Here is a 14,013-nt window from a genome sequence, read left to right on the forward strand (position 1 = left end):
AGGAAGCAGATCCAGTAGATGGCGGTAAAGCATCTTGACGTCGATGGCCACCTGCCAATAAACTGAACATTAGAAGAAGAATGAGGTTATTTTACTATGTTAAAACTCTTCAGAATCACTTATGTCTATATACTGCATCTATAGTACATTAATTTAACACCCTATTCCATCATTGAAGAAAAAGAAAATCCGGTTGAACATATTCCAGACCCTTGTAAACCAATCCCTACAATAATAAGACTTCAAATTGATCATTTTTGGTCAATATCTTAAATCAAAGAAGGGTCTATGAAATGTAGTTGGTGGCTGTTGACATGAAAGTGTTTTAGGTCTTTTTAAGGAGAAATGTTAGCTGCTGAGTTATGAAGCTTTGTTTTTTCCTTTTACAGTGTTTTTTATGTAAAATACTGCAATGGAGTCCGATCTTATTGCCAACACGTCGGCGGAAGATCTTTGCAGTTCACAGCCAGACTGTGAAAAAGTTTCAGTTAAAGGCCAGGAAGGTTTGTCATCCACGGAGCAGGGGACGGGATATAGGTCAAGTTCAAGTGAGGATATCGCATTACAAAGAGATGACGGCTCCTATTACACCAAATGGACAGTTTTCATTGCCCTTGCTGTTCCAAAAGGTGAGTTTGTCGCACAGAGCATCTGAAACATTAACAATAGCTCAAGTGCTCAAACGGCTCAATGTGCTCTCACTGAAAGTTGTAAGATGAACTGATGTATTATTATGAGTCGTAGTCTGCTGAAACGTGCTACAAATCACCACAACAGTCTACTGTGACAATTAACGAATGTATTTCTTCCTTTGTTTCAGCTGCAGCTCCTAAAAAGCCAAAAAAATGCACATCTGCCTTTGAGGTGAAAGGCCACAAAGCTCAGAGCTGCTATCATATTGAATACAAGCTGTTGCCAGGGGACACAGAGACAACCAAAGTGGACCTATTAGTGTTTGGTCCAGGAGCAAAAATGTACAAAGATAATGAGACCAAGGTAACCATGACCTGGTGCATGTGTCTGTGTTTTTCTGGATGTGTGTCCTTAATGATGAATTCATGATCATCCTGAATGTACAACAATGAAGCAGCCACATTGGCTATAGTTACAGTAAATTACCTAATATAGCACAGGAAGTATTAAAATAATAATAACATTGAAAAAAATACCTTACGGGCAAAAAGTAAATGTATGGATTCTGTTACAGATTCTGAGAACGTGGTATGAAGGAGATCGGATATGGGTCGGTTGGAGCCACAGATTCAACATCAGAGTCAACAGGGACACGTTGATCAGTCTACTTCCTCATAAGATCACTCTGAATATATGGAACGCTATGTACAGACTGTCCAGCTTTCAGGCCCGCGCTGATAGGCAGAAATTCTTTAGATTGCCAGAGTATTGGCCTGAGGATTCAATTTACACATGTGGTAAGGATGAATTTCAACTGATCAAACCTTAAATGTATATTGTGTTTTTTTTTTAAATCTATGTTGTATTCTACTTTCTAAGATGACATCAAGACCATGGTAACCAAGCTGCCAGCAAAAAAAAAAAAGGCGAAATATGGTTGGATGCCAATTTGGATGTGGGCTCAGAAAAAGGTAAATTAACTTATTTCACCTTTTAAGTCAGAATCAACTGCTTTCACCATGATATTTTTGTAACCCTTTTGAACAGACAAGAACTCGGCTCTACAGGCGACAACAAGTTTTCAAAAACACAATGTTGATGCTTGTGACCTTGGGGAGATGGGAAACATTGGCACCATATCAGTTGAAGTCAGTCCCATTGGATTACTGGCAGGTGAGTCAACTTTTTATTCACCAAAAAACATTAAAGCAGTGATTTCCAAACTCCTAGGTGTGTAACCCCTTAAAATAAAGCAACGTGTTGCAACCCCTCATGATCACTTTCATATGTCTCCTGGTTATAGTCAGTTCAACCACAGAGTCACTTTTTGAGGTGAAAAACACCCACATTGTTTACATACTAAAAACATGCTTTTAGGGGATAAGGGAGTAAAGTAATTGAATTATAGTAATAAGATGGCCAAATGTAGTTACCTTCCAAGCAAAATTACAAACTATAGGAAGCAAGTGTGTAAAAAGTAGGCCTTCTAAATTACACTTGTGTTTCCTCAGACTGACTGATAGCACAGACATAAACTACAGACCTAAACTCATTCCTCTGGCCGACACCAGGATTTAACTGTTAACTGACCTTGTGTACTTTTTCTGACTGCAGAGAGCTGTTCTCAAATATTCACATTTCACTAAGATACAGATATCAAGCACATTAATTTGTCTTGTGATTCCAAGACTGTTGATAAAAGAGAAAAAAGTCATTTAAATAAGAAGTGGAGTAGACCAGAGTTAAAAAAGATTTATTTCAGCAGTATAAACTGTCAAGTTTGCAGGACTGCTGCCTGTTCACTGTCACTCTCATTTTCTGTGTTGCTCCTCAACTTTCAATATAAAATATGAAGATACATATAACAACATAGGAAAAAAAACATTTAGACCTCATTTGGAGGCAAATCTTTAAAAATATTTCACTGAAAGGTAAAATGTGAACCTTGGAGGATAAGTCGAGGGATCACCAAAGGCATGATTCGGGCCATGGAGATTTGGAATATCGGTGCCAACTTCCAAGGAGATCAATCCAAACATTTGTTTTTGATATTGAAAACTGGTATTTTAGTCTGGCCCAGGTAGAGAACCATACTCTGTTATGACCCACTATAAACCATGCTAAAAAAGACTAAGTCTTGAAATTTCAGGCGCTGTTTCCTTTATAGTTTGTTTTTTCTCTGGGTGCCAGGTGAGACCTCAGTGACTGAACGCTTCCAAGTTTGCTCATCTGGGGTATTTGAGGTCATATGCGACATCTGCCTGGAAAGACCTCTTTTATCCAACCAACTAATAGCTGAACTTAATCCACTGGTCATCCGCATTTTGTCAGCCACCTCAATGCCTTCATCCCCGGTCCCTCTCCATGTCCTACAGGTGGGATTTGCATTGAATTTCATGTTTATTCACTTTATCTTACAATGATTTATGACTTACACTTTACATTTTTGTCAAATGTATTTATTTTTCATTCACTATTTAGCTTTTCTGATTATATACAATTTGCTTTACAATCTTTAACAATGAGTACAGTGCTTTAATAGAAGTCGATATGTGGTTTATTCCTTCTCCTAGGAAAAGTGCATGCCTGTCTATTGCCAGTACAAGTTCCATAACTTGAGCATGCACAGAACAAACTATTACGAGCATGGCACCAACATCTACTTTAGAGATGTGAATGTGATCCTGACTGGCTCGATGAATCCACAAGAGGTCCAAGACTTTTTGGATAATCCGTCTCTGCAGATAGAGGTTCGTGATCGTGACAGGAAGGTGGAGGAACAAAAAACTCCATCAACGTGTGACACAAGGTCAGAGAATGACATGCAGAGCAATGCATCAACATTTGATCCTAAAATGAACACCTATGGTATCGCAAACCTAAACCTGTCTGAGTTGCTACTTGGGAAGAAAAGTCTAAAGGTGGACTTACCAATCAAATGTGGCCCTCAGCCTCTAAAGCTGGACAGACAGAGAAGTGGATGGAACAGCAAGATGACAGATCCAGCTGCCAGCAGGGATCCCATGCCACAGCCTCCATACTATGATTTAGATTCTCAACTCAAGGTCAAAGTTGAGATGGCTTGCCCACTGACGACAGATGATGGCAGGGAGTTCTACAATGGTCCATTTGGCCGTATTGTCTACCTCATTGATTACAACAACTTCTCAGTTATTACCAAGCTGAGATCAGAGATCCTCAGAATCAATGCATCAGCCTTGCAGCTGGACTCACCCTCATTGGAAAGTAGAGAGAGAGCTCTATCAAATAAGGAAGGCCCAATGAATTCCAAGCACGATGAGAGCATGGATCTGGATTTTGTTACAGGATTTCATGTGCAAGATAAGAGGAAACACATCTTTGTTCTTGAAGGGCTGAAACATAAAGCAGTGAGGAGACTTTGGGAGGCTGTTCCTATGAAGTAAGACCATGAACACTTTCTTGCCCTTACAGCTGTGCTGTCCATTAGGACTGACTGTTTAAATTTCAATCTGAGACATTCAGTTTGTGTGGTGTTTTGTAGGTTAAGTGGGACCGAGGCGGAACAGGTGATCGTCCTCTACAATTCAAACCTGGGTTTCTTCAAGTGCATCTATGGCTCATTAGATGTGAGTTTGAGTCCCATCCATCTACGTGATTCACTGCAGAGCATCATGAGACAGCCTCGGATCTACATTAGGGGAAAGGTACCCCAACCCTGCTTCCAGGCTTTGTCAAGGTACTCATGAGATTATGATTACATTTGAGGACCATGCCAGTGATTATTATACTGTGTTTATTACAATTCAAGAATAGTAAAATAAGAAAAGCATTGTCAATTGTATTGGCCCCATGATGGCCGCAGAATAAGCTGTAGTATAGCATACTATAGTCTATAGACATAATATTGATTAATTGAAATTTAAGATTAAACCTTTGACCTTTGAGTTGAGATTGTTTTGGCACATGAACAGCAGATATTTGAGAATGGTTGTAAAATATACATTCGGCACACAATATACTATACTATATTATGCTATACTATGCTATGGTATGCTATGCTATCATACTATATTATACTCATTCCACTGTCTTAATCAGAGACAACACAGCTAGTTAACCTTGCATCGAAATCATCATAATATACATAATACCCTTGGGCAGCTAAAACTTGTAAAATGGTGTCCTTTGAGCTCTTGCATGTATCTATTTGCAGTTGGAAGAACAGCATGTATATGTTTGCATAAAATGTATAATAAATTACATAACATAGTTATTTCGTTATTATTTTTCCTAGGTTAAGCCAGCTGTGTCAAGTAAGGCAACTCAAAGACGCGGTGCAGTACGACCTCTTCCCCTCAGCTGACATGATTGTCAGCATGAGCAGGGAATATGGCACATCTGCTGAGCAGTGGGAGCAGAAAGCCATTGCAAACACTATGATGGACCTGCCCACTCACCCTGTCAGGATGAAAAGACATGCGGCGCTCGACACCGACAACACAGAATATATCAGATGGAAACACAACAGGCAACAGACGTCAGCCCAGCACTTCAGGGACTACGTCCAGGTTTGCAGGCCTTAGTAGAGTAAATAGAGTACAATCTGATTCATCAACAGAGTTACTCAAGTGTTTCAATTTATTCCAGGAAAATATTCAAAATATGCAAGACCAAAGTGAGCTGTTGCAGAAGCCAGAGGCTGCTGCATTAAGGTTGGATCAGGCTGCAACCATGCCAGTACACAACTACAGCATCCAGACCTTGAATTCAAATGTACAAACCAGGGAGCTGCTCTGCAGAGAGATGGCTAAGGTATAGTAAGATACAATCTACAGTACTGTTTTATACATACTATTTACAGTGCATCTCAGTATATCACAGAATATCTTGGTGTAAAACTTAGGCTTCATTTCTTGTTTGTGTGTGTAGTCCCTGTTAAAGGACCATTACAGTGTGTGTCACTACAAATCAAGTATAATTTACAAGACAGTGAATTTCTTTGCAAACAGCTATGGACAGTAATAGATTTTCTTACTGCTTAACATCCATATGCAGTTTAAGAAAAGAGTGAAGACATTACAGTCAGCGGATCTTTAAACTGAACAACACTTTATGAATCAGCTGATAATGTGTAATGTGGAAGGAGTCAATGTGCATGTAACACATGGGGAATTATCCCCAGATTCTGCAGTTCCTTCAGCTTTACAGGACAGCTTTTTCATCATTCAACTCTATATTTTTGTGTCACAGCTTGCAAATGTATTGTTTGAGTGATTCTCATAGCTAACTAGCTTAGCTGTGATTAACATAGCAGCTAAAGAGTCAAGCTATTTGCTTGAAGACTAAAATAGAGCCAAAAGTCAGGGGTCCAGAAAAACTACTGCAAATGAGTGACAATGCTGATTTTTATCTGCTGGATGTGTAAATTGGCAACTACTTGATAAAAAAGTTAGATATGACAAATTATGAAAACAAATTACAAATTATTTATAGCTGGTTTAAAACCCAAATTACCAGTGCGAACTGCTACCTTTAATTTGGTCCCTGTCCCATCCACCAACACAAAGGAGGCAGGGTTTATGACACGCACTGCAGCCAGCCACTACCAGCCAACCATCTCTATCTACAGTCTATTGCTGGAACACACAAAGAAATCAACTAACATGTGTTTCTCTGGTGATGACTTCAGGTGCCGGGCCGAAGGTTCACCTATAGTCAAGAGTATCTCAGTGCTATCGTGGAGCCTGGAGACATGGCTCCTAAAAAGGACTCTGGCTCTACTGCTGCCTCTACAGCCTGGTTTGGAAATCTGAGCAGTGACAGGTCCAGGGTGCACCCCAGACACCCAGATGAGGCTCGTTTGGATGAGCTGAGGAAGGTGAGGTCACTCTTCATCGTCCAGCAGTGTGGGGTTTCACAGGAACAGGAATGCTCAGTTTATTGACATTCCCATGAAATTCAGCAGAGAGATACAATTTCTTCACTGTTTACCTACTTGTCCTTCTTTCTCTGCGACCAGTATGTTTAGGTCAGGATAGAATAGCGTGTAACATGACATGACTAATCACATTAGCTTCAGTTGTCCTGCCCTTGAAATAATTTATTGTCCCAGTGGCAGTCAAAATATCATTTTAAATGAATTTGAAGCATCCGAATTATCTCAAGAGGTGTCAAGTGATAGTGTGTGTTTTTAATAGAGCGTTAAGTTGATAATACTGTCCACTGTGTTTCCAGCCATGGAGAGAGAACATCCTTCATGCCAACACACTGAAGCCCACACTTTCACGGGACAGATGGGTGTGGAGTCAGCACCATGAGGACTTTCAGCTCTACAGCAAACCTCCAGCAGTGGTGCCTCTAGAAAGGTTTCATAGGGGTGGCCACACCAAAACCAAAAGCCTTAACTGAATTTCAGGAATTGTATTATGCTGTTGTAGTATATAGGCTGGTTGAAAACTATGGTAAAGAGTTAAGGAATCGCCTACTGATATATTTTGGTTTCTTATGATACATTTAATGTTACTAATGATCTGATGTGCATGGACTAATAATGGTAACATTTTAAGTCCCCACAACAATCCTTTTTTAATATGTTATGTATCTGTATATGTGTTAGTTGATTCATTGTTTTTCAAATAGGCTTGTTGTCCTTTACCTAAAAAATATATATATATATATATATATATATTATATATATACAGTAGAGAGTAGAGTACATTTATCTTAAGAAACAAAACATCAACTGGGAACAAGCCTACTCAAGTAAAAAAAAATACACTGACCTCCAATTATGTACAATAAAGCTTTATTTGACTGTTGCTGCATACTTTTGTAAAGGAAAATACGTTGTAGTATATACAGTATACACAAAAGAGCATTACCATGGCAAATGTAAATTTGTATCTCTTTACAAATGTTTATTGTTTATCTCTTATTGCTATTGCCCACTGGCAGATGCAGACAGAAATACAGAAGTAAAGAAATACTCATATCTCTGCTTCATCAGGCGACACTTTTCAATACAGTTTTATTTGCCTGTTGCTGTTTTTTTTTGCCAAACACATCCACAAAATCACTAAGATTTATGGCCCTAGCCCTTCTCGACTCTACACCTAATGTCCCCAAATCGCCCAATTGCTTGTCAGTCATAGTATTTCTCAAGACAGTCTTGATTTACTTTAGCACAGAAAAATTGCGCTCACATGATGCATGCTCACAGGTTATGCAAGTGCAATTTTGCACAGTTTAAACATTTCGTGGAACACCTTCCTATATGGCTCCAGGAAGACAGTGAGCCCTATTAAACTGGTTGGTGTTTCCAAGCCACTAGTTTGCTTCCTCTCAAGAATTCGCTTAAGCTGGGGGATCTCATATTCTAGATCCTTAGTGCTGCAGTTGTATTGTGAGGCAAATGGAAATACTACATCTTTCTCACAAAATGTGGGACTGCAGGGATTCAAGGCTTGTATCCCTTGCATTATGACTCAATATTCTCTTGAAAATCTTCTCTCTACCTCAGAGATAAGCACATCAATAATTGGAATGAATGAACCTGTCCGAAACGACTCCTTCTCTGTGTTGACCTGTCTTTCAACTATTGGAGTGCATATGTAATACCCTTCAAACCTAGCGCTTGGTGTGATCTGATGGCCTGGAGGTGCAGCACTGATATCGCATTGCTCGGCAAGGGTCACAGTATTGTCCCACATGTCATTAAACAGAGAGCCCTCTCTACAACTGTCCAATGTTCCAAAAAGAGAGTCAGCAAGTGTAACAGCTGTTCCAAATTGAGTTGTGGCAGATATTTTGTCTCACCATAAACGCCGTTGAATGTTGCAAGGAGGCCAACAAACTTGAGATCTATTTGGGCTAATAGACCTCATGCCTCTACAGCTCTGTCCCCATTTCTCTCTTCTCATATTTCTTTTAGTAGACGTATGATGGCTGGCAGTCTGTCCCTCACTGTCTTGCTAGCATTGTACCTACTTGCCCACCGTGTCTCTGTCAGCCTCTGTAACTCTCTCGGGGCCCCCTGAACCGTCTCCCTCTGTACCTCAAGCTATCTTTGGTGCACATATGACCCTGACACAAAGACATACAGTTTCTGCAAAAGAGAGAAGAAGCAATAGGCTTCAGGGATGCACACACTGTCAACTAATACTAGATTCAAGAAATGTGCATTGCAGTGAACATAATGAGCTAATGGGGCCTCTGATTTGATGCGTGCTTGAACACCTGTGTTCTTTCCACTCATGACTGAGGCTCCATCATATGCTTGCCCTACTAAGGGGATTTCTGCAGTCAGGACCGTACTTCTGCAGCATCCAGGCGCTGTGCTGCTTCAAAGGTGAGGAAGCTTTCACATACTGATCCATTGTAATAGTATCGAATTACAAAGGACATCTGTTCCTTCCTTCCTTCATTATGTCTTTGGTCTCATCAACCAAATTGCTGAAAGCCTCATTTTGTGCAACTTCACTAATTATTGAGGTGTGGACCACTTCAGCCAGGCGATCAATTATATTGTTTTGTGTAGCACGCCCAGGGTATGTTGCATTTCTTCGACTTGTCAGTTTTCTTTTGACTATGGTATCATGCTTGGCTAGCTGTTCCATAATAGAGAGGAAATGTCCTATATTCTCAACTTCAGATTCTTTATGTGCTCTATGTGCAATGTTCTGCGTAGCTGTGAGGACAGGGTTTCTCAAACAGTTTTAATGTAGTCTCTAATTTCCCTCACTAATTTATCATATTATTCATTTAAGGAGGCTGAGAGAGAGGATGGGTCTGCAGTTGACTTTTCATATTCTGTCCATGTTAACATAGCATTGGTATGTGCTTCAGATATTGCGTGGCCTACAAGGCCCCCATCTTTGTAGGTTGCCTTTTACAATTTTTTAAACCCCTGCATAACAGTAGGCAGAGTCCTTACTCTGAGAGTATTCCAGCCATGTATGTGTATTGTACCAGTGTTAAGAGAAGCACCGTCTTCTGTCCCCTTGATGTGTTGAATGGAAGTACTAAAGTTGTGGAAGCTTGGGCTGCTCTGCTTTTGACTGGGAGATATCTATGATGAAATAAAAGGAAAAATCAGTTATTCTGATATTAATATAATAATATGTAATTGCCAATTGCATCTATAATATCAGCCTATAGACAATTCTATTAAGACTATTCAAACTCGACTACCAATAAACATGACTCAGAAGGCTTCAAGCGGTTAATTTATGTCATGAATTGTAACTCAATGCAGACACGCTCTAACCAAATATTTATCCAGATAACGTTACTCTCTAGCCTTCCATTTCATTATCAGGGCCAAACAGTCATAACTTCACCTGTTGGTCCAGGATCAGGTTGAACAGCTGCTTTTGCTGAGTCCTGCCTCGCGTCTGTGATCATTGTTGCCTGTTGCTGGTGCCCTGCTGTCTGGTGTCCTTCATTGTCACTGTGCTCTGTTACTGATGCTGTCTGTGCCTGTGCATCCTTGTCATGCTCTTCTTCTGCATCCTCCTCCTCCTCCTCCTCCTCACTAACCCTCTGCTGCTGCTTCCCTGTCGGCTCTGTCTCTCCTGTACTACTTTTCTCCTTAAAATAAGAAGATATGTCTGTGGACTTTGTCTTCATTGTCTGCAAATTGACATAACGCAGCACAATGACTCATCATAGCCAGTAAGCTAACGCTATCTATAACGTAAGTTCCCATTGTTCTGTGCACTAAGGGGAAAGTAGCATTATTCCGTACGACTATCTCTGCTTAAAAATTTAGTATATCTTTGAGCAGAACTAAACAACTTCAAGTTACGCCAAGAGACTTAGTTAAGATGTTCAATATAACAGAATATACATCTTAATCAGTTTTAGCTAACTTGAGATAAAAGTTGAGGTTTATAGAACACGGTGGTGGAATACTGTGACCTTACGTTACCAGCCTAGCATACCAGCACCAGCTAACGTTAGCTAGGTAGCAATAACTCAATTTGACACCTCAAAAAACAAGTCAAAAAGCTTGTATACCAGCACCAGCTAACGTTACCTAGGTAACTCAATTGGACAAGTCAAAAAACACATGTCAAGCCAGCCGCCACAGTTTACTGAATACATACTCCCCCCCGGCGAGTTCGGTGACCAGAGACACGGGCTGAGCTGGGCCAGGGGAGCTGTGAGTAATGGACGGTCAAAAGCAGCTAGCTGGCTGTGCATTGAAATACAATAAAACTGCTTGAAACATGCAACTTCTTAAAGTGGTACAACTTTTACGTAAACGTTCATTTTGTCGTAGGATGGTGTATTTTTCCTTTTCCTTGACTAAGAGGCCAGATGTCACGTTGAGATATTTCTGTTGTAGCTTACGACATCAGCTGTAAATGTCGAGGCTTGGTGTCAGTCCCAGAGAATCACAGGATGAAAACTTTTTGTTTACTGAATTGTCTCTCGGAGTTCAGCAGGCAAACAAGGAGAACTCTCATCAATGGGGAGGGAGATAAATGTATCCACTAACAGCTGCCTCAATCTAACAGAAAGTCATGAGCCACATGGTGTTACTTACTGCAGGCCACATGACAGACTCTGAAGCATGGCTGCCAAAAGTACCCGAGAATTACACTTCAATAAAGGTATTACATTAAAATAAAGTGGCAAGAGGCTCGTTTACTTCTACTTTAATTAAGTTTAAGTCTTAAAGGTGCACCAGCGATTTTATTACCTTACTTGTTGAAGTTATCTGCAGGTAGATGCAATAGATCCAGTGGATGATACTGTAGATCCCAGCAGGTTGTCAGACAAAAATAAAGGGCAGCAAATGGAGTGAGTTAATGAAAACCACAACACAGCATTTAAAAAAGAAAGATTTTAATCATTCACAGCAGAGTGCAACATCTTTATCATATTTTCAAGACTCGATTTTCCTTTTAGCCCTTTACTGTTTCATGGAACTGTTTGTCTTCGTTGGCGTGTTCCATCGGGCTAAGACAGGACAAATCCGACTCTTTTCTTTGAAACGCCAGGATCAAAAACATTCATTTATATGACAGCTGCTTATGAACACAAAATAAATCTTGACCAAGTGGATGTTATGTCTGGTTTTATGTGATTTGTTAGATTTGGTTATTTGCGTTTTCTCAGGTGGTTTGAATGTAGGTTGCTAATTTAAAACTAATCTGTGATATGATAATTTAATAGCATTAATAATATAATCACTGCCCCATCAGAAAACAAATATCAACATGACACATTTCATGCAGTTAGGTAATAATCCTTTCCAAAGGAAGATGGTGAACTGGAAAGTATCAGGCAGGGCAAGATATTAACTGAGGCTAAAGCTTGGACAACTCACGACAGTTTATCTTAAGCTGTGACAAACTATGCTAAGCACTTGGCAGTCACCATTGGATGCTGTTGGTACACGTGGTAGATACAAACTGCTTGTGTGGCATTTCATTTTCCTTGGTGAGTAACCAAAGCCCGTCTGACACAATTGTCTGTAGCTCCTACCATGATGCACTGAATATTCCACTTCAACAGCATCCAAGAGCGGATTTTTTCCTACAACAGTCTCGGCTGTAAACTTTTCAAAGGTTATATTGATATGTTTTGATTGAAGCTCCAGATGGAGGATATTTGAGAGAGTATCAGTCACAATCCCACACCACACTGGAGAATACATTTCAACAGGGAGGAACTTTAAACTGAATTATCTGTAAATAATGTGCCCTGTTGTGTCTGTCCAACCTTCCACTGCAGTAAAATCATTCTCAGGCCTGTTGAGTTCATTAGTATTAAGAACTTTTAAGTATAAAATCCATGGATGTGCTGTTGCTCTGCAGGAGAGTCTCTTAAAGCAGCCAGAGCTCAGTGCAGCCGCTGGCTGAGGAAGCGGCGTCCTGGCACCAGCAGACCAGACAGCGTCCCCGTCCCAGAACTCAAGTGTCACATGGGAGGAAAATTCAGGATGAACTGAAAGATGAGCCCAAGAAGTATTCACTGAGGAAACCAGGCCTGATGCTGAAGGTGAAGTATTAGTGACTCACTCTGTGACTCTGCAAGTCCCAGGAACATTTGGACAACAGCAAATATTCGATTGCGTTACTTTGTGTAAGTCAATGCTGTTTATGTGCAATGATATCTAGAAATCTGTAGGTTATTCAGTTTTGCCCATATTCAGGCAATAGGCCGAACATGTTGAGGGACTTTAATGAGGTGACATTTTCTTGGACAAGACCAAACCTGCTTTGGACAGTAAAATATTCTGAGAAGGAAAACTTCAGACCAGTTTTTCTGCAATGCAGGAGTCAAAACGCTGTTCCAGGTTCTTCATTATTTTGCTTTTAGGCTGATTTGTTAGATATTCCTAAAGGAAAATGTTTAATTTAACTACCACACAGGAAATCTGGGGTCTGGCTGTCTTCAAGTGTTTAAAAACCGGAGACACTGCAAGTGTAAAGTCTGGGGTTGTAATAGGGAACCTCAGCAGCTAAGTCTTGCCTATAGTGGGTTAATCTGTGAACATTGTTTATTTGTTTGTACAAGATTTTAAAAGATTACTCTTGTGCAATGACAGATTTTTGTCAAGTTGTGAACATTGACATATTAAACGCAGTATACACGTACAGTATATCATACCTTTGAAGTGAATATACCTGTTGCTTATTCATAGATCATGATTCATGAGTCTCTTCAGCAGCTCAATGCTCCACTATGTTCACCAGCTAACTGTTGTTTACCGCTGAGCAGGAAGTGTACGGAGGGTTTTTAGAACAGACATCACAGAAGCAGTTGCCTGCCGAGACTGAAAATGACTACGTTGACTACAAAAGTTGTTTGCTGGACAACTAATCAATGAGCTATGACTCACTATAAATCTTCGTAGAGCAGAAGGGATGTGGGTAATATTTCTCTGTAAATACAGCTCTTGAGTTTTTTAAAAGGTTGTTATTATAAAAATATCAATAACAACTGCTTTGTTGTCTGTTTTTCACAATGCTTGCTAACATGTTTATAATTTATGGTTCTGGTCGCAGTTGACTGACTGAAATCCTTTTAGTTGTTGAGCCAACATCTGTTTTTTTGTGTGTTGCAGCCTTTGTCTCAACAGTCTGTGATGAACCTGGTCGATGACAAAGCCGAGGCTCCCTAACCCTCCAGGCCCCTGTACGGGCTGCAGCCTCAGCAGCAAAAACAAGGCCACCCCCAGACACACCTCTCGTGTCGACAAGAACCTCCACATGTCAGTTCAGGTTGGAACTTTTACAATCCACAAGTGCTAAAGAAAATATTACAAGGTTTCTGTCTTAATGTGGTAAGTTGTGTTGCTTCGTGCAGTGGTGCCAGAAAGCATTTCTTCCTGTGCAAAGAGGTCCCTTTCTCTCACAGAGGAGAAGAGTATCTCCACTTTTAAAA

General features: G+C 40.2%; 1 protein-coding gene across 1 annotated transcript; it reads left to right on the forward strand.

The window, feature by feature from the left end:
- The first annotated feature begins 412 nt into the window (after nucleotides 1-412).
- On the forward strand, nucleotides 413-7,023 carry cfap92 (cilia and flagella associated protein 92 (putative)). The gene is made up of 10 exons (XM_047339332.1): nucleotides 413-629; nucleotides 821-996; nucleotides 1,701-1,806; nucleotides 2,824-3,008; nucleotides 3,207-4,054; nucleotides 4,157-4,351; nucleotides 4,910-5,183; nucleotides 5,263-5,427; nucleotides 6,305-6,493; nucleotides 6,850-7,023. Exons 1-10 carry the CDS (start codon nucleotides 413-415, stop codon nucleotides 7,021-7,023), a joined length of 2,529 nt encoding a protein of 842 aa, XP_047195288.1.
- The last annotated feature ends 6,990 nt before the right edge of the window (nucleotides 7,024-14,013 follow it).

Source organism: Hippoglossus stenolepis, chromosome 3, assembly GCF_022539355.2.
Source record: "Hippoglossus stenolepis isolate QCI-W04-F060 chromosome 3, HSTE1.2, whole genome shotgun sequence".
Classification (NCBI taxonomy): Eukaryota; Metazoa; Chordata; class Actinopteri; order Pleuronectiformes; family Pleuronectidae; genus Hippoglossus; species Hippoglossus stenolepis.